Raw genomic sequence first — 26,591 nt, 5'->3', positions numbered from 1 at the left:
TTCTTGTCTATGGACTGCTATGGACTAAATTAGATAAATAAATTAGCTCGGGTAAAGTCGGTTATTGTCGTATCTCTATGTTTTACGACCTTGTTCTTTTTCGTGTTTTTCGGTCGACTCTCTACCCATTGCATTGTCTTTTAATTAAATAACTAAATAAGTGAAGAGTGGAAGAGCAGTAGGGATTGCCAGCAATAGGCAGTGAGGCCAGTGAGTAATATACACATCATACTCAGCACTGCTCAGCACAGTGAGATCAAGTGAGATCTTGTTGGGTACAGTTCAGTACACTTAGGTATTCTTTAACAGAAATCATCAGTCATTATCTCTCTTGATTGTGATTTAAGTGTTAGCAATATCATAAATTTTTAACACTATACATTAATTACTATATGATATGTTGGGTGTGTACTCAACGTTATTGAAAGTTTATTAAATTATTATATCATTGTTTTCAGTGTCATTAATTTATTTCGCTGACATTTTTTTAATTTTATCTTTGTTTTTTTTAATGGATAAAATAAAATAAAAGTAGTTACCCCACTTGAAGTGTAAACCAAGAGAAAGAATAGCTGAAACATACGAATAAAAATTAAAATTAATCAATCAACTTTAATTACAAAGGTAGAATATTAGATAAAAGTGCCTATTAAAAGTGAAAAAGCGTGTGTTGCTCTTTTTACACTACACGTAAGTTTTTTTTCTTTTTTTTGAAAAAATCTTTTTTTTTTGCAACATAAATTTATCTTGTTAACTTTTATTTCTTTTATATTTTTATATACTGTGAAGTTTTTTTTTCATTGTTATTATACGTCAATAATACGTAATTGATAGAAATTAATAATTAAAGTGAAATTATGTGGAACTCTGCAGTGGAATTACGAATGGCCACACGTATCAGCTGACATATTGCGCCCTGCTATATCACACATCAGCCTTCGGTGAGTTTCATGTCGCAATAACCAATTTTATTTCAACTTTACAAAGATATTGACATTAAAAAGCTTAAAATTATATTTAATAGAAAAACAATTTCAATTGCTATTAGTCTACAATATTTTCCATTATTTATTTATTTTTTTTAAATCAAAAGAACAATGTCATTAGACGTAATTAATGCAAACGTCATAATATTGTGATAAAAATAAAACTTTTTTTATTTTTTGTTAAAAATGGATGATACAATTGTTCGGTTAGATTACGTTAGTTTTTCTTAACCATCGACACAAATAATAATTTAGTTGACGACGCAATATCAATATTTTTTTTTATTATCATTATAACAACTCATTGTGACGCCAACTCCGACTTTTCCAATTATGTTTTTTTTTATTCTCTTTGTTTCGCGAATGCTCCGAGTTTGTTTTTATAATTTTGGCTTAGGAAGTAGAGGTCTCTTAGTTTTTATTATTATTATTATTGAAATTACTATTATTATTATTATTATTTCTTTCATTTGCTGCTTAGATAAATTTATTTCTTTGATTATTTAAATGTCGTTGTTAAGGGGGACAAGGCTATACCAGCGCTGATATTTAAGACGTGCACTTGCATGAACTCGAATAGTCTCCCCTTATGCTTCTCCTTTTTCTTCACGCTACTGCCCTTTACTATTATTCTTTTTTCTATTTATGAATTGATTTTTTTTGTTTGTAATTCAAAAAAAAATAAAAAAATTTTCTTTATACTTTAATTTTCTTTTAACAATAAATAAATGTTTATTTTATTTCGAGAGTTGAGGTTTTGCTCACCCCCTTAAGTTGTCCCCTACCAACGCACACGAATAAACCAATCGAAACGAGTCAAGTCGAGTCGTCAGCATCGTCATCACATATTCACATCACCATCGCCACTAAGTCGTCCACATACGGAAGTATAATAATCATAATAAATATAATAATACAGTTTGGAAAAATAAAAAATATGTGATGACAAATCAAAATATTTTTACCCCAAATTATTATTGATACTTATATATTTTTTTAATAGGTTTTTATATTTATTGATATAAAATCATATTAAGTATACAGATGTTACTTTAGTTAAGACCAAGTGTTCATATTTCTTAAGATATTTAGAATGTATGATAAGCAACAATTGGGGTCAAGTTATGGTTTTCTGTAAATTCATTTATATTCTATATGTCTGATTTTATTTTCGATATTCCTCAATTTTTTTTTTTTAACTGCTATTTTTAATATAGGAACTACATAAATTTTAATATGAAAAAAAAAAAACATCTTTATTAATTTCCGCTCACTTTTTTCTTACTTTATACTTCATATTTTTCAATTTTTTATCAACAGTTTCATCATTAGAATGAAGACATATATAAGACTTGCTCAAAAGTTTTTTATACATTAAAGTTTTTTTTTTTATAGTTAACGTCTTGTTTTTTTGATTGATTACTAATTATACATATTTTTTGGTCCAATTTTCATGATTTGCAATAAACAAGAGACGACGTGGGGAAAAAAAAAGATTTAAAATAAAATAATATCAAATGCGTTTAAAGCAATCAGGAAGTTTGTGTTCGCGCGTCATCATGAGTCGTTTCCACATGGTGACTGGTGTTTTTTTACGTAAGTCAATCATTGTCCATTGAAAGTACGTTGATTCGTACTTGAAGTGTGACGTCATGTAAACAGAACATGAGATCAAGAATTGGTTTTCCGAAACAAAGACAACAAAAATATAACAATTGATAAAAAAGAATTTATCCAAAGAACGCAGTTCATGAACAACAATAAATAACTCGCGTACATTTGAAACCACATTTAGGCCGAAAAATTCTGAACAATGTTGGTAACGTTTTCGTTTGACGTTAAAATGAAAAATTTATATATGTACTGTAAATTTCATTTGTGAATGTAGTTTTCGTTCTTTCTTTACACAAAAACCAACTTCTGTCTTTCTATAATGAGAAATATTACTAAAAATATATTGTACCTAAAGTCACCCTGCTTCTCTCGCGATTATTTTTACGATTTCAGGGATGTTATCTGATATGTTATCGTTTGTTTGAAAAAAATTAAAGACTGTATAGCTCCAGATAATATTTCGATTCCAAACTTAATAATTTTATTTTTGTAGAAATTTTTTCAATGATGAAATTTTTTTTTCGTAATTTTTCGAATGAAATAATTAAATACAACGATAATTATGAAATAATTTCTCTCTGACATTTTTATTATCACTTAGTACAGAATTAGAAGAAAATCCAAATTCAGGTTATCAACAAATGGAACTAAACACTAACGTTTGAAGCCTTATGCCTCTAGTGGCGAACTTTTTATATTTGGAAAAACTAATTTATTTATCACGTACTGACTGACTAAATTTTATTATTGAGAACGTTAATAAAGTTTATCATAATGCACAATTTATTTTTTATTAATTAAACATTTTATTTAAACAAAATATTTATCAAAATTTTTAAATTTCTAACTTTGTTTAGACCTCAATTCATATTAATATCTAACTGCTAATTTATAATGATTGATGAATTAGTTTACTTATAAATATTATTATTATTAATTATTTTTTTTTATTTTTGTCAAGTTCTGCAATTTTGCCTCGTAATATTGACAAAAAGCTAGAAACAGAAATGACAACAAATGTGACAAAATTCTACACACATAAAGCTAGCTCACCAATATGGACACAAACAATTGGGACTATTACTAGTACAGGAATTATGAGCTTTTTTTGGGTTATATTAGATACTTTGCGCTATTATAGTTTTTTTTTATGCAACGTTGTGCTACCTTAAACTTAAGCTAGCACAACTTCACCAATTTTAAACAAATTTAAGTAGTATAGGGGCCATAATTTTGGGCTTTTTTTTTGGGTTTTTCATTCATGTTATCAAGCATTCCAAGTTATTGTTGGACTATTTGATTTATTTATTATTGTGCTACTTTAATATTAACTTAGCACAACTATACGCACATAATAAATAAAAAAATAAAAGTATTCATATTCACCTATACCTTAATTATCTCAGCTGTAATTGACAATGACGCTGAAGCTGGCGGCCAAGCCAGCGGCCGAGTCAGGGGCGTTTGAGGTTCCAGGGCCCTTCGATAATTAATTAGTAGAAATTGATTAAAATCGTTAAAATAATTAGAGAATTATTAAGGTACATTCAAAGCTAGATTTTGGGGGCGTGTCCTAAATAAAATCTTTTTACATTGTAGATTTTGTCATACCAACCCTAAAAAACCAAAAGTTTGAACTTTTTGTGATTATTTTTTTTGCGTAAACCATTTATTTTTTTCATTATTTATCAATTTTATGCAATATATTTCAATAAAACCCAATTATATATTAATAAAAAAAATTATCTTCTGATATTTATTAGGGCTTCATGCGGTACGAGACGAGACGAGATTCGACGAGTCTCGGTATCGGTCTCGCTCGTTCGCACCAGGTCTCGGTCTCGGTCTCGGTCTCGCAATTTTAAGATTTTAGGTCTCGGTCTCGGTCTCGGTCTCGGTCTCGGTCTCGTCTCGCAAGTATCGCCGGGTCTCGCTTTTATACTAATATTTATTCGTCCAAGTAAAGTAAAAAAAGTGATTGAATAATACCATGTATATCAAATTCGTGTAAAATAAAAACAATTAATATTTTATATTTTTTTAAAATTATAAAATATAAAATAATGCAATAAATATTGAATTATTTTAATTAATAAATTGATTATTAATTTTAATATTAATAAAATTGATTAATCATACCAAATTATGACGAGAATTATTTTTATATACGACGTTTGTTTTTTATCGAGTATCCTATTTTTTCCATCTCATTTTCTAGTTCTTCGTCATATTTGAAGAGGCGTTATCAGTTGTAATACCTTGAACTTCTGATTCTAAACCGAAGTTTTTTAAATTAGTCTGAGAAAAGTCTTTAGAAATGCCATAAACAAATAGTATATTTTCTTTTTTTTTTTTTTCTTTTACTTCATCGATATGTATTTTTTTCCAAGAAGTAAATCATTGCTTTTGAAACATCAAATACAAAAAATATCAGTTGAGGAAAATATAATTGGCGTAACTTAAGTCTTTACAATTTTCATTGATACATAAGGCTTGTAAATATCTTGTGACTCTGGCGTCAGTGCCCTACTGTGCAGTGTCTTACTGTGCAGGAATATAACAGTTCTTTCTTTTCAATATGATTCGATACGGTAAGAGGGAAAAAATATTATTTAAATTTTCAGAGTCTCGCGAGACTAGCGAGACTTTCAGACGATAGTCTCGGTCTCGGTCTCGGATATCGTTTTATTGATTCAAGGCGGTCTCGGTTCCGGTCTCGGTCTCGTTACGACATGCGAGACCGAGACTAGTCTCGGTACCGCATGAAGCCCTAATATTTATTCATTTCAATATTGCACACAAAAATTTTTTTTTGTTAGTATGCATCACTGATTTGCACTGATATTAAGTTTTCTATTTATATCCAATTAATATCAATATTCATTATCAATATTAATTTTATATCGTTAATAAAAACATTTTTAATAATATTTTTATTAACACTTGCATTTATGATGCTCCATTATTTTGTAATTGAGTTTCTTTTGTGCAAGTTTAAATTTTCCCGCTATTTCAATATTGCCCAGTTATCATGGCTCCTCATTGAAAAATCAGTAAAATCCGTGTTTTTGACAGATAATTTTAATTATTACTCAAAAAGCAGCATTAAAACTCCATGTGAACCAAACATTAAAAAATTCCTTATTATTTTTACTATTATTGATTAGTTTTTGAAAAAAAAGTGATTGGTAGAAATGTAAATTAGTTATGTTCAAAGAAATTTTAAACATAGCCTCCCACCCCTTTTCCGCGAATTCCCTCGTTTTTTTTTTTAATAATTTTTTTAGTCGACTTAACTTTAACTGTAGCTTCTCTAACTAGATCTAAAGCAAATAAAATTTAAAAACCCCTGTAATTAATATTTTAAGTCAACTAAAAAAATTATTGAAAAAAAAAACGAGGAAAATCGTGGAAAAAGGGTTGTGGGTGGTCTTTGTACGTCGCGTAGAGGCCTGGAATTTCAACTGTAGCTTCTCTAACTAAATCTAAAGCAAATAAAATCTAAAAAACCCGGTACTTAATATTTTAAGTCGACTAAAAAAATAATTATTAAAAAAAAAAAACGAGGAAAATCACGGAAAAAGGACGGTGAATGGTCTTTGTACGTCGCGTAGGGGCTTGGAATTTTAACTGTAGCTTATCTAACTAGATCTAAAGCAAATAAAATTTAAAAAACCCGGTCATTAATATTTTAAGTCGACTAAAAAAATGATTGAAAAAAAAAAACGAGGAAAATCGCGGAAAAGGGGTAGTGGGTGGCCTTTGTACGTCGCGTAGGGGTCTGAAATCTACAACGTAGCTCTTCTCTCAGCATAATATTGTATGCATGTTCAGTATTCTCTGTTTTAAATAAAATTACAAAATATGGACGGGGCTTTGTTTACTCTGCACCGTAACCCCCCCCCCCTCCCACAAAGGGGCGAGAAGGCATGGTGCAGGGTAAATAGATAGTAATTATAATAGAATAAAAATCGAATAAATGCACTGATAACTTTTAGACAATAATTTATTAATAGCAATAATAATAATATTTTTACATAAATTTATTTTGATAAAACTTAACCTTAAAACTTGCAAAGAATAAATTAACAAAAAATAAATTGAAAGTTAAATAAGTTACATATATCATTAACTTTTGTTTTTTAATCAAAATTTTACTTGTAAATTAAAATAAATTTACTTTTAAAATCCCATGAAAACTTCAATGGAAGTATAACATTACTGACTTTGAATAACACACATTATACATTTCGCTGTTACAATTTATCACCACATCTGACACGAAAAGCCAATTATCGACAAAGGCAGACAAAGATAAAAGTCATCTGGATTTTCCAATGCACAGAATAACTGACGCGCAGTCATTCGATTTTTTTTTTTTACTATGGCCCATTCGAATTTTCACTGAACACATTTGAACATGGACTTTTGAATACTGCAGTCAGTAACAACGAGCATCGCGGATGTAGTAGATAAAAAATTGCTATGGCGCATTCTAATTTTTAGATGAAGAAATTCGAATTTTTTCAACATAACTATTGTAAAAACTTTTTGTTTATTGTCCAAAATTAAAATTAAAATATTTATTCAATGCAGGAAGACTTACTGCAATTTGTAGTGAAGAAATCAAAATTTATAGCTCGATAGCTTTCACGGAAATTCAACTTGTTTATAAAGACCTCAACAAACAAATTAATTTTCCGAGAAAACTATTGAACTACAAATTCCAACTTTTTTACTACAAAATATTTCTAATTTAGAGCTTTTTTTTAACCCCTATACGAAGTTTCTAGGTTGAAGTTGCGCGCCAACTTCACTGAACCTAAAAAAAAATTATTTTTAGCCGTTTCTCAACCTTCAATTTTAAGGTACAAATTGAAGTTGAAAGTAAATCCCATCGTCGAACAAAGTTTGGGCCCAAAAAGGTGCGCATCTGTATATGGTTTTAAAATAGTATATTTCGTTACAAGTGCACACTCAGAGAGTGTGCTCTCAACGAATTTGGAGGGGCAAGCACGAGCCTTGGCGAGTGTTTCCCCTCCAAATGAGTTGTGAGCGGGCTCTCTGATTGGGCACATGTAACGAACTATATTTTATGTTACTAGGAACAGTGGTAATAATGTGTGAATTTCCAAAAAGCGCACTACCCCTCTTACGCTTTGGAAATTCACACATTATTCCCACTGCCCTTGTAACATAAAATCTTTTCAGTGCTTCTCTGCCCAAAAATACATTTAGGCAGGTTCTTGGTAGCATGCGTGTATGTAATCTATCTGGATAGACACACACATACTACCATAGGGATCTGCCCTATGAGCGGGGTTTGGTCGCTCACGCACACATTTATTGTGCAAAAGCTTATCTGTGAGGCAATATGGCGCATTCCAGACCGTTTTACTATAGTATGCTATCGTCAACAAACTATAAAACCATATAAAATTTTTTCATGTAGTTTCAATGGTCTGGAAATAGTTCACTGTGTGCCACCAGATGCCATGGTGAATAGGTCAGATCCCTATAGCCAAGAAACATGCGACAGCACGTCGAATAAAAGAAAGAGAATGGGTGTATTCCTTTAATAAAAAATTTTTTTTCGCTCTGCAATTTCGCCCTGTAATACCGACTAAAAACTAGAAACAGAAACAACGACAAAAGTGATAGAATCCTCTATGTAATTCTCCAGACTTTGAACATTTACGATAATATCCTGTACAACCTATTTGACAATAACAAGCAATTACAACAAGTAAATTCTCTTTTTATTTCAGTTTGACATAAATATTGAACAGTCATTTAGATAATTTTTCCAATAATTGAAAGCCAAAAAAAATAATGTCATGTGCTAATACTGCCACTACAAGAAACAGCTTTTTCCTATAAAATTTTGGTCGGTATTACAGGGCAAAATTGCAGAGCAAAAAAAAAATTTTTATTAAAGGAATGCACCCCATGACCGCTAATGATAAAAAATTTTGATTCTGATAATTGAATATTTTTTAAAATCCACAGTAGAAAATTATCATTGTGGGCTTAAAAAATCCGTATTGTCAACTTTGACATTAATTATCTAAAAAAAAAACACGGTACAAAATTCTGAAAAAAAAATCAACGAAATAGATAATAATTCTGGCTTTTGTATGAGACCAAAAATTCGAAAATCGTATAGTTGGAAATTCTATTCACTTTCAACCTTAAAAAAGAACAGATTTTCATTAAATTTCGTAATTTCAAGTATAGGGTTTAAGGTTGTTTTTAAATCGCATGACCGGGCGACGTTTTGGGTTCACAAGGGTACTTACAAACGCATGTTAAATAAAAAAATTATAGCGCCCCCTCATGCCTAAAATCTTTTCACTTTACTGATGCGTCATAAGTAGTGTGAGTGTTGCCGGCTTATATTTACAGACACTAATACTACTCTAGCAATAAACATTCAGGGGGAAGTTCCAAAACCGTACATTTCTTGTAAGAGAAGGATAGAAGAAGAGATAGAAGATTGAGCCAGAAGAGATAGAGAGAAGGATAGAGCTAAAAGAATAAAACCGAACGACGGTATTGGAACGTACCCCAAATTTTCAATGTAATTCAGCCGGCTGAAACCCGTAAATTCAAAAAGTAATTAGCCAATATCTTTTAAACGGCACTGAGAAAATGGATAATTTTTTTTTCATTAATTTCGTATTTGTAAAGTGTACAAATCTGTAGAAAAAAATCAAAATTTAAATTAAGAGTTTTAAAAGTACAAGCGCAAACGTACCTATACTCCCTATGCTTGCGTGTTAAAGTTGTCAACTTTGACACTAATTATTTGGATTTTGACGCAGAGGAAAATTACGAAAAAATTCCACCAAATAGATAATTGTTTCATTTAAACATTAAAAAAAAAAAATCGAAAATTAAATTACGGGAATTTCATTTAAAAACAACCTTAATAGGTACAGCAGATACAGATCAAAACGTGAGTTCATACATTAACTGCTGTGTTGAATTAAAATTAATTATTTCACTATCGAAAAATTTGAAAAAAATCCACCGGCTAGACAAGTATTCTAGCTAGCGATTAAAAAAAAAATAGTCAAATTGAGTAGAGGCAAATCGTATTTACATTCAACTTTAAGACGAATTCAGCAGTTCACTTTTGGGCGCATATTCAGCTTATCGAGTTCGTGCTCCTGTTTCGATTCTCCATGAGCTAGGCGCATGGAGGTGAATTTTCATAGTATTAGTAATAACGTGATTTAGTAATAACGTGGTTACTAGTTATATATTAATTGAAAATCAATTAAAATACAACAAATATGTCTGACAAAAGCCGATCATTTTATTTGTATTCTAATTTCTATGTAAATTTTTTTTTTTTTTTAAATGTCTAAAAAAAAAATAAATAAATAAATAAAACAAATAAGTGATGAATAAATACTTCATATAACTAAAAATAGTTTTTTTTTTTTTATTTACAGTAATATTGTTATTGCATATTTTCCAGGCCAATGAACAGACGAAACCGAAAAAAAACCGAAACGAAACGAAACCGAAACGAAATTAAGATTTTTGACGTCGAAACGAAACGAAATTTTACGTGACGAAACCGAAATCGAAACGAGACGAAAGTCAAATTTTTTGCATTCAACGAAAACGAAACGAAATTTACGAAAATTTCGTATCGTTTCGTTTTGTATCCAGCCCTAGACGCCACAAATCTTATGATAAATCTTTGCAAAAATATAAATAAGAATATGACTTCTCTCAATTTTTTTACTTTGCGGTTTTAATACCGATTTTATCTTTTTTTTCATAAAAATATGAACAAAGAGATGTTAAAATTAAAATTTTATATATTTGAATAAAAGTCGGTAATAGAATTATGATTAAAACAGCAAAGTAAAAAAATTGAGAAAAGTCATATTCTTATTTATATCTTTACATAAATCTAACATAAGATTTGTGGCTTTGAGGTAAAGTACTTGCCTCCCAACCAGAAAGGCCCGAGTTCGAATCCTGATGGAAGATGTGAAATGGAATTTATAAAAAACATATATATGTATAATAAGTTTATGATTAAAACCTGAATACAAAAGTGAATTTTAGCTCTAAAATTTAATCTCAACAAAAAAAAAAAAACAAGTTTTTTTTACAAAAAAAGTGTCAAGTATTCGAAATTGTCACTAATTGTGTGTATATTAATTAAGATGTGATACCAGAAAGACAAGAAAGAAATATATTTTTGACGTTGTAATTAAGTCTGAACTATTGAAAAAAAAAAAATTTTAAACTTGATGTCTATTAAATACTGAAATTTTATTTGGGAAAAACCAGGTGGGGTCAAGTTTAAAACTTTTTTTTTTTCAATAGTTCAGACTTAATTACAACGTCAAAAATATATTTCTTTCTTGTCTTTCTGGTATCACATCTTAATTAATATACACACAATTAGTGACGATTTCGAATACTTGACACTTTTTTTGTAAAAAAAACTTGTTTTTTTTTTTTTGTTGAGATATCACATCTTTTTGTAGAGTAAACAATTTATTTACAGGCGAGCTACTGAATGTTTGGATCTGAGTATTTTATCTTGAAGCCTTTATTTCCCCTTCCATTCGTCCCTTAAGTCACACATACATTTATAAAAAAATAAACGATGTAAACCGAGTGCTGCCGAGCATGTTAATTTCAGCTGGTTTCAGCTATCTCGAAGTAAATTCGGAAGCACTCGGATTACATCGTTTATTTTTCTTTTAATTGTGTGTGTGATTTGAGGGATGCATGAAAAGGGAAATATAGACTTGAAAAAAAAAAACTCAGATCCAAACATTCAGTAGCTCGCCTGTATGCTGTCAAATTAGTTTAGAGGTTATGTCATGCATACAAACAAATAATAACATACTGCAGTGCAGCCAAAATATAAACACTAAAAAAAGAGAAGATAAGTAATTGTCAAGTTTTACCAACTGAACGTAAGAAATCTGGTCGATTTGATAAAAACACAAAGACCGTAAATATCAATTATGCTTTAAATATATATTACCGCAATGAAAAAATCTAATTTTTTTTTAAAAAAAAAGCTTGACATCGATTTATGGGATCATTACCAAACCTCAACATCATCATTCAACTCTATCATATTTTAATTAAATTTTTAAAAGATTTGAGGCGGAAGGGGACAAAATATTTGATGTATAATAAGACACGGTAGTAGTAGTTAATCTCATCTCACACATATTCTCATCAACACATATATATTTCTTTCTCATACTTGACTCGAGGCACTACCGTGCCTCTTGATTAAAAATTAGCTAAGAATTATTCAGTGTTAAGGGAGGTCGAACCAAATTTGATTGTTTTGTCGTTTTTTTTTTAATTTTTAAAGTAGGCTTATGAAATAGTTATTTATTTTATGCCAAAATTTTGAAAGTCTATCCCAGATAGTAAAAAGTTATTGATGTTCAAAGTCTACATGCTAACGGCAGAGAGAAAAAATGTTAAAAAAAAAAACAACGTAAGGTAATGGTAGGAGTAACTGACTCATCTACGAAAAAAATCTGACTGAAACATGCGTAATTAATTCCCATTGACAAAAAAATTAAAAACAGTGATTGATATGGGTAGTTTAGGTCATAATAAACAGGATAAAATTTAATTAATAGCTTTTATTTATTCAATCCTATTAAAAAAAATCACTTTATTTTAGCTAACTTCACACTGAAATATAGTGACGTTTTTATTTTGTTTTTTTTTTGTTAAAATAGTTTGTTATTTTCCATTTTGTTAGCGATCAATTCGTATTAATTCCTTGATGATGTTTATTTAGATTTTTTGATTAAGCTTTTAAGAATTACTTTTTTTGTTTTTTTTTTTTTCATTTTTTTCAGTTTATTGTTTAAGTTATTAGGATGTTTTTATTCATTGAGGTATTAGTTTTAATTATTGAAAAATTAATTTTTTCATTTTTTTTTGAATTTTTGATTTTCTTATTTTTGGGTTTTTTTTTTTTCTTGTCAATTTTAAGCTGTCATTAGTTGTCGATTTTTATAACGTGATTCTTGAGGATATTTGAAAATGTCAAAAGGGGAGAGAATAACCGTGGATTTCATGATTTTCTCGATTTCGGTTTTTGTTTTAACCGTGGTGGAAAAAACCTCTCCTGATTTTTCCAGATCTACGCAATAAATAGGAAATATTTTTCCAAAAAATCCAGACAATGTTCGAAAGAACTTGTGAGGTCTTAATGACGTAGAAATCTGGAGAAATTCGTACACAATTCGGATAACATCCAGAAAGATTCTTTCCACCACGGGACTCATTCGTGACTGCCAGTTTTAAATACTATATTTTTATGTTCTCGGGGGGTATAGACGTGATCGGGAAATTTTTTAAGGACATTTTGACCAGTCAAAGGCATAAAAAAATTATTAAAACCACCGATTTTATAATTTACTAGAATTCGGTTTTTTTTCGACTCAAACATACGTGGCTACCATTTTTAAACTGTATTCTCATGATGTCGGGGGTACAAACGTGATTTGGGATCATATAATTTTAAACATATTTAAAAATCATGAAATATAAAGTTTTCTAAAAAAACCTAGGCTCCCAGAGACCCTTTATTCGCCCTTGTCTCCATTTAACTATCATCAGTTGTTGAATTCTCGAGATAATGAGGTTTTTTTTTTAATTTTATTCAATTTATTTGAATATTAGTGAGCCCAATTCATTTTCTGTATCATTATTTTCACTATTATTTTTGACTATAATTTTTGGTTAAAAAAAAAAACTCACGTAGGAACCCACGCAAAGCGCGGGTATGAGCTAGTATTAAAAAAAAATTCTTTATATTTATCCATAAATGAAGTAGTTACTGACCGTCAGAAAATTGAGTGTTAAAGTTAGTGACCGTTCGTGATGTAGTTGCTGATCGACTGTACAAGTATATAGGAAAAAACACACAAGGGTGTCATTTTTAACCTACATTAGATTTATTAATTGATCAAGTACTCAAGTTGTTAATCATCATAAATAAAATTTAAAACTTTTTACAACAAAATATCAAAAATTAAACATTTTAATATATATTTACTTTTTACTTTCTGTTGTTTAGAACTCTTATAAGCTAATTGAAAATAATAACTATAATCAAATATTTATGAATACAAATCAAGTAAACATAAGATAAAAAGTGAGGTTAGATGTCAGGAAAAAAATAGGTCATGAAGTGTAGCACGACCAAAATAACGTGAAGGAGTTTCACGACCTACCCATTTTACACATTAAATAAAGATTTTACGTAGGCGGAAGCCTACTAGTATCGTTTTCACTATATGAATTTAGAAAAATGTTCATATCTCCTAAAATAATATAGTTAGAAAGTTCGTATTAGAACCAAATTAAAGGTTGTGAAAAATGCTATAATTCGGTATATGAGATAAATTATTATAATTATTTATTTATTAGTTATCAACAAAAGAAGAATTTCCAAAAATTTTAAATAGAGAATATTAAGAAAACTAAAAACAAATCGTGGATGCGATTTTTCGCTTAGACATTTAAAATTGCAAAATCTATATAATTAAGAGGTAGTTTTATTATTGCTATTGTTAGAAATTTGTTAATTAACAAAAAAACAAAATTTGCGTTTTTTTATACCTGGCATAACTTTTTAAAAAATTAACTTATATACTTCCATTTGGTCTCATATTGTTGGCTTTTTAAATACCGAGAGCCACACTGTCTTGATCAAAAACGCTCCGAACTCGCGTTAATTAGTTATCAACAATTGTTTATAATAATAAGTAGGGTCTGGTATGTTCTAATAAAAAAATAGCCATGAAGGATTACTTTTAACGATTTTTTAGAAGAGAGTGTGGCTCTCAGAAATTTAATCAGGAATTTTTTGGGCTTTACAAAATATTTTTATGTTAATTTGTTCAAAAGTTATTGAAAGTATAAACAACTAACAATTTAAATTTCAACACTGTTTTTTGACAAAAAAGGGATGCGCGCATGCGTAAAAGTTTTTTTGCTGTGGTTATAATTTGCGCTTGATCGATAAAATAGTTATTTAAATTATCACATTAAAAAAAAAAAAAAAAATTGCTACGGAACAATTTTTATAAATAAAAGTATTAGACAAAATGATTTGAAAAAAAAAATTTGTTTAGTTAAAAAAAAAGTAAATTCAACGACTTATTTTTTTAATATTTGTATTGATTTATTTCTTGAACAAATCTAATAGAATCATTGATATTAATACCTACATGAAGTATAACCTCAAATTTGTTTTATCTGTATTTTGATTTGTGTACATCATTTGACAGCGCACGTCAGGGAAAAAAAAAAAAAAAAAAAATCAATCATATAATTTAAACTTGTAGAAAAAATTAAACTGTAATGAATTTGGAATAATCGAGATAAACCACACGGGCTTTCGCCGGAGTTTTGAAAATTTTCAATTTTCAATAGAACGAATTCGTTACTAAAAATTTTTTTTTTTTTTTTTTTTTTTAAATAAAAAACTGAATATGTTTAATTAATATTAAGATAACTTTGAAGTTATTTTTAACACCCACATAATTAATATTGTTTTAACAAAACAAGATCGTCACCTAGCTCCACCATTACGAAAATGGCCGATGTTGTTCAATCAGTGGCACTCACTTTTGAAAATTAATTTTAAAATACTTATAAATAATAAAATATTTTTCAATCCTGTTAATGAGGTGCAGCATGAATTAATTTCTCGTTATAAAATAGATTTTACATCTGTCAAAGTGGCAAAAATTAAATATACACCTTTTTAGCCTAAAACGGTCAGTAATTACTTCGTGGTCAGTTACCCCTACCGTTACCTTATCTCAAATTTTCACAATATTTTTGTCTTGACAGCTAAACAAAAAACTGCTTTTCTAAAACTTCAGTTTTGGAAAAATTATATAAAAAAAAAAAAATTTAAGTTGCCAGGTAGAAAGTTAAACAATCATTGTTTAAAAAAAAAAAAAAAAGTTTAATTTCATCGAGAATCAGCAATTTGGAGTGGCAGAGCAGAGGACTAGTGGCAACAAAATACGGCTGATGAGTGATGCATATCGGTACACACAAGTGTATATGTATTGTAAGAAAACAGGATCGTCTAAGCAAGAAAAAGTGAGGGGTGCCGCGTAAAATTTGATAAATTTTTAATATGGCGATAAGATGCGCGGAGGGGTACCCTTGCTGGTTCTGGATTCTTGTTCGAACTTCCTTAACAAATTAAAAATTTTAATTTTCGTGTCGTTATTTTTATATATGATAATTATTAAAAGGAGTGTTCCTTATGCAAGGTTTCCGTGCAAGTGAACGTGTAGCTTGCACGGAAAACTTGCATACGGGACCCTTCATTACTAGAAACGACTTGATTTTTTCGAGATATCACTAAAAAATGTAGTTGCTTTTGGTAATGTATTGGATGCATTCCTTTAATAAAAAATTTTTTTTCGTTTTGCAATTTCGCCCTGTAATACCGGCCAAAATTTTATAGGAAAAAGCTGTTTCGTGTAGTGGCAGTACTGGCACATGACATTATTTTTTTTGGCTTCCAATTATTAGATGGATAACTGTTCAATGTTTATATCAAACTGAAATAAATAGAAAATTGACTTGTTGTGATTATTTGTTATTGTCACATAGGCCGTACCACACATTATCGTAAACTGTAAAGCCTGGAATATTGCATAGAGAAATTTATCACTTTTGTCGTTGTTTCTTTTTCTAGTTTTTAGTCGGTATTACAGGGCGAAATTGCAAAACGAAAAAAAATTTTTTATTAAAGGAATGCACCCATAGTCTTACACGAAAAACTTGCATAGTGGACACCCGTCTGTATTGTGTTAGATTATATACGCAATGCACAACCGACACGGGAATTGTAATACTTTCTAGTTCATGAAAAAAGATACCATGAGTGAAAAAAAATGTTTCATTTCTTTTCAATTTTTGTTCTTCTTCCTACTACGTTGCTCTTGGAAAACTGTGATAGAGTAGAATACATACGTGACCCCAGGCGAATAACTGGTATTTTCTTTCTTCGCTCTCCTCAGTTCTCTCCCTCTTCATTACTAGCTGTGTTCGATGGTCGTCTCGGCTCAGTTCCGTCTCACTTACGGGCTTGCGGCCTGCAGCGCCATGTCTCAATCCTCGGGAATCAGAAAACACTGTAAATGAAAAAGTCCTTCTGACATAATATTGCGATTCCATCTATTGTGAGCTAGAACAAGTTGCCGCCGTAATGTTTTAGCCGACTAGCGGATCTTTCCAAATTCTGAAGTGTAAGCTTCGTAAATGAACTTTTCTTAAGTTGGGCCGAACTCTTAAAAATAGAAATTATTAATTAACGTATATAATTATCATTCATAAATTAGATTAGGACGAATTTAAAGATTTCGAATATTGTTGTTTGCATTATATTGAAAATGATAAACATTTTTTTGCCGTTTACTGAATTCTACTAAAAAAAAATTATGTTTCATGTGAGTTGATAATATTTACTAAAAATATTATTAGATAAAAGTATAATTTTTTTTTGTTCATATATTTGGAAAATATATGATATTATCACACTAAACTTTTGATTCTCTTAATACGAGTTGGTGATAAAAGCGAATTTTATTCTACAACTTTTTATCATTTTAATAAATATTGATGAAGAATTAAATGCCACTTTATAAACGATAATAAAATAGAATTCTGAATTTGCATTTAACAACCAAATAGTTATGTGTCCGCAAATATTGTTTCAATAAAATTAATATTCTATTTCTACACCAATTTTCGAAAATAGGAAGCTGTTATTTTTGTGCACAATCAAAAAAAGTTAATCCGAATAAACAATTCTATAAAAATGCTATGGAACTTTTTAAGCATCGTATAATTGTACCTTAGGCCTATTGTATTGTTACACCAATTTTATAGCCATACGACACTGAAAATCATCTCTCACCCTGAGTCGTTAAAGTTTTCAATCTTAAGAATAAACAATAGTCAAAAGTGAAAATAATATAATCAGATTATTGACCGCTTGTGTGCATGCAACGTTAATACAAATATGTACATAATGGTTTTTCATTAAACGGTTCTCTACAAAATCCAAAGTGTGAAAATCCTGATTCATCCGCCGTATGATTTATCACCCAAAAAATACCGTCGATGAGGCAGAAATTTTAGGCGTACAGTTTTTCTACGATTATTATTATTATTATTATTATTGTTGTTGTTGTTATTATTATTATTATACATAGCCTTAAATTGTAAATAAAAAATTTTTTATGTTATAAATAATAACAAACATAAATTTTAAATAAATGTGAATGGTGTCGCCATCTTGTGCCAAAAGAGTTAGTAAAACAGGGCCCTATTTATCGATTAATTTTGCGGATGAATCAGGATTTCTAGTATTTCGTTTTAATAACAAATGCAAATCTGAGCATTGTAAAAATCTAGTGTTACATAATTATGATGGAATCATCACTAGAGTTTTATTAAATTTCAGAAACTCTATAATGGTTAATATATTCGAACGGAGAAAATACATTGCGAAAAATATAGAACAAATGAATATATGATTAGACAATAAAGATACAACTTCAGAAAGCTATTGAGCGGCTTAGCTGATTGAATCTGAAAACAGAAAGAGGTTGTAAAATAATATACATAGATTATTATTCGGCTATATCAATCAAACGGACAATAATATTAATATAGAAAAGTAGAATTAGCTATATATACATTTGAATAAAATCGTTTTTGGCTCATTCGTACTAGCGGAATTTGATAATAAGAGTACTCTATGTATATGGATGAACCAATTTTTTTACGATAGATTTTACCGTTGATTATTTGTTGTCTGTAATCTATTTCTACATATAAATATAAGACGGATTATTTTTCAGACGATGAATAGACACAAACTCATAGACACAAACTCGTAAAAAATTACTAGTGATTTTTATCGTATTCGGTATAATTATTGAATATTATTTTTCGTTAAAAGGTGACTCATATATTATGATAAATATCGTAATAACATGAATTTAAAAAATTAAAAAATTAAAATATGCTAATTAATAGAAATACATAGTGTCATAAATTTATTATTACAAAATACGAGAAAATAAAAAAAAATATATCATCGAAAATTATAACTCTTAAACATAATAAATATATCTTATTTATCATTCATCTTGTGGCATAACATTATATCGGATAAAAGCAAAATAGTTTAATATGTAATTAGGAAAAGTTGATTTACGTAAAGTATTCAAGTCGGACATAGTGCCAACTGGATATTTACCAACATTCAATATCCCTATTACGGACTAAATGAGCTGAAAGAGACTTTATTTTTTGGATGTTCACCCTGAACGGTGTAACCGAAACTAGCGCTCCGGGCCGCAAGCCCACTTACGGCTCACTTATGGCGCTAGCGACGTACGGTTGTTTGAAGAACTACAAAGGCACAAAATCTCAATACAGGTGCCTATCTATATCATCACTGTATCAATGCCCCAATAAATATTGTTGAATGTTGATTGACGAAATGACGATTGTTGTTGTTGTTCGTTGTCGTTTCAAAATTTATTGTTATTTATTAAAACTTTAATTTTGTAATAACAAAATGAGTTCATAATATTATTTTGATTGTTTTCATCTATTTCCTATGTATAAAAGATAAAAAATTATTGTTCAATGGCACAGATAATAATTCCATCTCCAAAATTTGTATTTTCATTTTTATTTCTTTCATTCACTATTTGCTCTCACCTGAATTATATTTTCTAGATTCATTTTGATTATATATTTATCAACTCATTGTAATAGATTATTATGATGACACTGTTTGCATAAAGTAAATAAACAATATTTATTGGGGCATTAATACAGTGATGATATAGATAAGCACCTGTATTGAGATTTTGTGCCTTTGTAGTTCTTCAAACAACCGTACGTCGCTAGCGCCATAAGTGAGCCGTAAGTGAGACGGAACTGAGCCGAGACGATCATCGAACACAGCTACTATCACAATTCACATTTCACGACCTTCCATTGCCGCTCGCATCACAATAGGGATATTCTTTCATGGCGGATTTCTACCTCCACTAGATGTCCCTTCTTTTTTTTACCCCTACTTTGAGCGTTTGAGCTTCTCTTCTCAACTAGTTATGCTCAACATATATTTAATACTACTATAGGTGTGTTCGTTCACTTTTCACACCGAGCGTACGCAGTACGCACGGAGCGTTATGCAAGGAAGCGCTAGAGTCGTGCGGTCTATACGATGTACAACCGATAAATAGCCGTTTTTTTGATATTTCAACTCGATTTTTAACCACTTTGCGCACTCGTAGGAATTTTTTCCGTATTTTTCCCGTAATCGTGAGAAAATTTCCTATAAGAAACCAACAAAAAAACATGTTGTCTCGGATATGATAATATCCCCTTCATTTTTATTAATTACGTTTATTTATCAATATTTTAAAAGAATATTTTAAAAATAAAGAAACATGTTAATAGTAATATTATATGCATCATATATTTAAAAACAGAAATAATACGCACACAAATTCATTGCGCATGCATGTAAGCCGAGTTCTGCCGAATCCCCACTCTTGTCATTGCCTAAATCTTCCAAGGACTGCGACAGAGAGATTGTCTGCACCGTTTGAGGAACCAGCGTTCCACTTATGGGAAAGCATAGGCGATGCGCAATATAGTAGTATTAAATATATGATGCTCAAACGCTCAAAGAAGGGGTAAAAAAAAAAGGGACATCTAGTGGAGGTGGAAATCCGCCGTGAAAGAATATCCCTAATAGGTGTATTCTTTCATGGCGGATTTTCTGGCGGATTTCCACCTCGACTAGATGTCCCTTCTTTTTTTTACCCCTTCTTTGAGTGTTTGAGCATAATTAGTTGAGAAGAGGAGCTCAAACGCTCAAAGTAGGGGTAAAAAAAAGAAGGGACATCTTGTGGAAGTGGAAATCCGCCAGAAAATCCGCAATGAAAGAATACACCTAATATTCAATGGAAATGAACCTTGTTCTTTTTTATTGTCGAAAATGGCCACACAGCGCTCTAGTCGTTAAGCACCATCATCCAATCGCCATCACTCGTTCGTCGTTCGTAGTCGTCGTCACTATCGTCGTCCCTTTCTCTCTTTCTCTTCCCGTCCTTGCGTTTACCTTCACACATATTCAAATGCAAAACATACATACGAATATACGATACATACCCATGGTAGAAATATACAGGTATGTCCATGCCTCGGACGAAAATAAAAATCTACTGCGCAGACCATTGGCGGCCATCTTGTTTGCATGTGTGTAAATCTGTGTGTCCGTCATATTATTATTATTGTACTATTAATTATTTATGTATGGCATGCTTAAAAGTTACATTAATCATAAATAAAAACTTTAAAAATAATATTTGATAATTCTACGTATTTATAGATGTTGCAAAACAATTAGAAATTGAACTTTTACTTTTTCACAAAAAAACAATTTGAAAAAATAAAAGAAATTTTTACATATTTAGTTAACAAACTAGAAGTTTGGATAAAAAGAACGATATAAATATTGCACTGGATGCAATACAATGTTTGGTACATACTTGTACGTACATTTGACTCAGTTTTTAATGAGCAAATTATAGAAGATAATAAAAAAAAGAAAAATAAGTTAAAAAAATATGTAACAAAGCTTAATATGTATTTTATTTTTTATTTTTTATATAATTAATCATGTGTTTATGTATTTTTATTATTTTAATCTTCTATTAAGATCATCTTTAATATGTATTTTAATTTATGATTTAAATAAAGTCGCGCCACTTTAGCCAATATGGCAACCGGTGGTCAGCACTTTTTATTGGCTTAAAAAAACGTATGCGCATGGACCTACCTGTATATTTCTACCATGATACATACCCAACGAGTCAAAATATCGAACGCCTATCTAGTTGGACGCGCGGCGACGACAAGTCCACCGATCCACGGAGGGTACAGATTTCGCCCCTCTTCCTCTTTTCAAAAACCACAACAAAAAGTTTTTAGTTTAATATTAATTATATATATATATATATAATAATAAATCATCAGTGACTCTACAAACATCAAAGAAACTTGTTATAACAAAAAGAGTACGTGAAAATTGTGGTAATGGTGGTCATATTCATGCCAGGAAATGTTGAGCAGAGTGAAGTGAGTCGTTTGTGCATACAGTATATTATTTTTTTTTAAATACATACATAATATACACAGTTTCTATTTGATAGAATCCTATGATATTTTTTTCAAAGTGAAAAATATATTTAAAAAAATAAGTTTAATATTAGCATGTAAAATATTTACTATTTTTATTCAAAACAAAAAAAATCAAGCAAGGTTTTAATTAATTTTTTTCATTGGAATGGACGAATAATTTTATTGCGAAAGGAAGAAGAGTACAAATGCACATTTACAACTAAGATTGCAAACTATTTAAGTGTGTGAGTACAATTTTGTGCAATTTGATGTATCTATCATAACTTGCCAACGATGTTGGTGGGATATGAGTGTATATGAAAATACGTATGAGCCTACTTATGTGAAACTTGAAAGACAAACTCTCTTACTCCATGTTGTGCATTGGTTGCAACATACAATGATTGCGTGCTCAACAGGGCGATACCTCATGTTTTATTACATTTAGTTATATTTTTTTATTTTTCTCGATTATTTCCCGTTGAGAATATTAAATTTCCCACCCCTCTTTTTTAATATCGCCACCCCCGTTTTTCTCCTTCTTTTCTTAACATCACTCTTTTTCAACTCACAAATATCATCTTAAATCATCAAATTGTTGGAAAATTTCAACATTATCACTTAATATTATCATTGACATCAAGAGATTTGTTTTTTAATCTTGAATTTTATTAATATAAAGCAATTGCTTTTTTTTTTTATTTGTGATGGCAAAAAAACTTTCTTCATATTTCATCGCTTTCTAAAAACCAACCTATCGTTGGGTTTTTTTTTTTAAATATAGATATTTCTAGATGAGTTTTTTTTTATAAATAATGACGGAACATGAAGTTTGGTTAAAATGAAAATAATAAGTTAATAAAAATAAATAATACTTTTTTTTTTATATTAAAATTGACAATCGTTTTACGTCAAAACAAAAAGTGATTTGAAAATGAAAACTATTAAATTGTAACGATCATATTTTTTATTGAAATTATATACTGATAAATTTGTATTTGTTTTTTTATTAAATTTCAGCTGGATTTATGGTGACAGTCATTGTGGAGATAAAAAATTTGGCAACAGCGCCGGGACAAGCCTTAATTAAAGCATTAAATAAATAGTCAATCACAAAGTGATGATAACAACTTTTTATTGAAACTTATACTTTCTCAAGGCAGTGCATATATAGAAAATTGTTAACGGAACAAACAAAATTATCTAATCAGCTGTTGAGTGATAAATATAAAACTAAGGAAAAAAATATATAAAAGAAACTTTTTTTCTTATCTAAATAGACGAGTAAATAACACTAATTAAGTTAATTAATAAATAGAATAACGAGAACAAAAAAAAATAAAGATGGAACGAGAATCAAATCCAATGCAAGCGCTGTGTCGCAGTGGATGTGGATTTTATGGTTCACCAGCAACTGATGGTCTCTGTTCACTTTGCTTCAAAGAAAATCTCAAGAAAAAACAACAACCCCCGGTATCAACACCAACTGTATCAGCATCACAAAGTGTATCTAGCAATGCTGGCACTATGCAAAGCAATTTTAGTAATCTGGTATCAACTGGAATAACAGCTCAGCCTACTATCCCTACGATTCCACAATCAACAACAGATCTGCCAATTTCCAAAGAAGTAAGTTTTTAATTGATTTTTTTTTCTTACTAAGCGATAAAGACCTTTTCATTCAATTCTCTTTAATTTCAAGAAAAAATAGAAATAAAATTACACGAGTGATTTAAGATTAATATATTATGACTTAGACTCAAAAACTATTACTTGGTATCATATGAACTGTTATGAATTACATACAACTTTTTTGAGCATTAAATTAAAATTATAATCATGATCATATTACTGCTGCTTAATAATTACGAATAAATTTAAATATATATATTTAACATGATCAAATTTTGAGTAAACTAATATAACAAAAATTATAATGTTTATACGGAAAAATATTCAATTAACTTTATATGTTAACTAGGTAAATAGGGACGATCAAGAAAATGAAGTTGGAGCAAGTAGTGGAGCTGCTGAAGGCTCAATAAGCAGTGGTGATACAGATGACTGTTTTGATGGTAAAGAGACTGACAAAGAATCCAAAAAGAAGAAAAATCGTTGTGCTCTTTGTCGTAAAAAAGTAGGATTAACTGGTAAGAATAAGAAAAAAAAATAATAATAATAACAATACCAAATAATTATTCAATCAATAATTAAAATAACAATTTTATATATTTTTATTTATTTTTTAAGGATTTGAATGTCGTTGCGGTGGACTTTTCTGCTCTGTGCATCGATACAGTGACAAGCACGATTGCAAATTTGATTACAGAGAAATGGGAGCTCAAGAAATACGGCGTAATAATCCAGTTGTTGTTGGTGAAAAAGTGCAAAAAATTTGAACTATTTTAGTGTGTAATCGTTGGGAAATTGGTTATATAACTATGTAAACAAAATATTAAAATAAAACAAAAAAAAACGAAAATATAATTTAAAAAAAAAAAAATAAAAAAAAACAAAAACGAACAAAAAAAAAAAAAAAAAAGAATATATGAAGAAAAAATAAATAAATCAATAAGTAACGAGATAAATTGTCTGGCAGCTGATTGCACATCGAGAAATGAGACATTAACAAAAACAAAGACGAAATATGCAAAGATTGAAAAAAAAAAATGTTTAAATAAATAAAGTAATTTACGTGTGTGAGTGTATGATTGAGTGAGTAATATAAATGAAAATGATTTTAAGGAGCGTGTAAAACTTTTTGACACATTAGAAAATTAAAATAAAATAGAAAATGTAAATTAATATTTGATTTTAAACAAAAAAGATAAAAAAATACTATATAAATTTATATGTGTGTGAAGTTATGAATGAATCTAAAACATTGAATGTCAGTGCCATGTCAGATTGTCATCTAATAGGAGTTGATAGAAATTTAAAGAATACACAGATAAATAGAAACCGATAATGGAAAAAAAAGAACAGAAAAGAATTGATTACTAAGTGTTGTCAGCTTACTACTTTTACCTATTGATATTCTTACAATTATGGTTTATTATTATAAATCTATGTTATGTTTATTAATTTACTTGAACGAAAATAAATTTAAAAAAAAACACGAATTTATTGGACAAAAACCGCTAAACGAAAACAAAACATATAAACTAATAAGAAATAAAAACAAATCAACAAAAGAAAATGGAAACATCAGTGGAAAGCGTAGGTAAAGCTAGAATAGAAAAAAAAATACAATTACAACATACACTTATATGAAAAAAAAATTTAATGTTCAAGTAATAAATTCTTGGTGCAGTCAGTCAGTTGGATCTTGTTTGTTAAAAAATGTTTTTTTTTTTTTAAAAAAAAGTAATAAGGTCTCCGTCAACAAATGAGAAAGAGTCCGAGCGAAAAAGTAAAATAATTTTTTTAATTATTATTATATTATTAGTTCTTGTTTATTTATCATTCTTATTATTAAGAATATTTTTTCAAGTATATATATGTTTTTCCTTTTTCTTTCTGTTTCTATATATATTTGAGTAAAGGGAGTGTTGTTTAGACAATGACTGACGTTGATGGGTGATTTCAATCATAGGTTTAATGAGTAGTTAATAATTACTAAGAAATAATGCAATGAAATATAAAAATTAGTACTGTGTGTTTATTGTCCAGTTTCACGACGAATATATCAGGCATTATTACTCATTAAAAATCAAGGAAAAACAAAACATTCTTTTTGAATGGTATTACAATTTATCTCATGCATATTTTGCTATTTAATTTTCTTTTTGTATAACTGATAGTCAAAAATACCTTGCCAAAATCGTTAACTCCGTATCTCTCGTGATAACATACCACTGGTTCAAAGCAAAAGCTAAAAGCTAAATAAAGAAAAAAAAGATGTAACTAAAAAAGTAAGAAAAAGACTACTTTTTTTTTTTCTTAAAAAAAATTTTACAGTATTGCTTCTTGTTTTTCTTTTATTATATGCCTATACTTTTTTTTTGTCATAAGTGTTGCGAGTTACTATTATTATTATTATTTTATTCAAAAATTATTGGCAATGCAATTGCTGAGTACTCAAGCTTTCCAGTCACGAGTGATAAAACGATGCGAGCGTTATTATTTTAACTTAATTATATATCAATTAATTAATTAGATAACAAATTGCACTTTAATTTGTTTATTTATTTCTTTTTTTTCTCTAATGTTATAAAAATTAAAACAAAAAAACAAAATATTATAATAATTAAACTTGCTCTTTTTTTTTTTTTTTTTTTTTTTTTTAATAAAAATAAATGTTAATTGATTAAAATTGAACTATACGATAAAAAAAATTCTAAAAACAATAAAAAAATAATTTAAATTTCCTTAAAAAAATTAATAATAACATTATTGATTACAGTCGTTGTTGCATTATATGTTTCATGGCTTTTTCTAGGTAATCCATATTACCATTCTTAGTAATCGTGACGTGCGTACACATTTTTTAAAATTCTTTTTGTATATTTATTTTAATAATTACCAAAATTATAATTAACATCGAATTTCCATCGCGAGTTAATCATTTTTTGTTAATTAATCAAGATATCTATCAATACGTACATATTTATATAAAATATATTTTTTTGTTTTATTAAAAACACAATTTTTAAAAATTTCATTGCTAATGAATGTTATTTTTTATTTCTGCATCGGTGTCTTCCATATTTCGGACTTTTAAAA

The 26,591-nt window shown here is 28.9% G+C and overlaps 1 protein-coding gene across 6 annotated transcripts; it reads left to right on the top strand.

Annotated features, from left to right (window-relative positions):
• LOC122859528 (AN1-type zinc finger protein 6) lies at positions 1 to 25,983 on the top strand. Of its 6 annotated transcripts, none has more exons than XM_044163166.1 (5): positions 1 to 690; positions 874 to 941; positions 22,887 to 23,495; positions 23,848 to 24,016; positions 24,117 to 25,983. In XM_044163166.1, the coding sequence occupies exons 3-5, from the start codon at positions 23,211 to 23,213 to the stop codon at positions 24,263 to 24,265; spliced, it is 603 nt and encodes a 200-aa protein (XP_044019101.1). In that variant the 5' UTR covers positions 1 to 690; positions 874 to 941; positions 22,887 to 23,210; the 3' UTR covers positions 24,266 to 25,983. The 6 variants fall into 6 exon arrangements, with proteins under 6 accessions (XP_044019101.1, XP_044019099.1, XP_044019100.1 ...); XM_044163164.1 differs by having other exon boundaries at positions 851 to 941; XM_044163165.1 differs by having other exon boundaries at positions 835 to 941.
• Positions 25,984 to 26,591: the final 608 nt, after the last annotated feature.

This window comes from Aphidius gifuensis, linkage group LG6 (genome assembly GCF_014905175.1).
Source record: "Aphidius gifuensis isolate YNYX2018 linkage group LG6, ASM1490517v1, whole genome shotgun sequence".
NCBI classification, from domain to species: Eukaryota; Metazoa; Arthropoda; class Insecta; order Hymenoptera; family Braconidae; genus Aphidius; species Aphidius gifuensis.
This window is presented reverse-complemented; position numbering and strand designations above follow the sequence as displayed.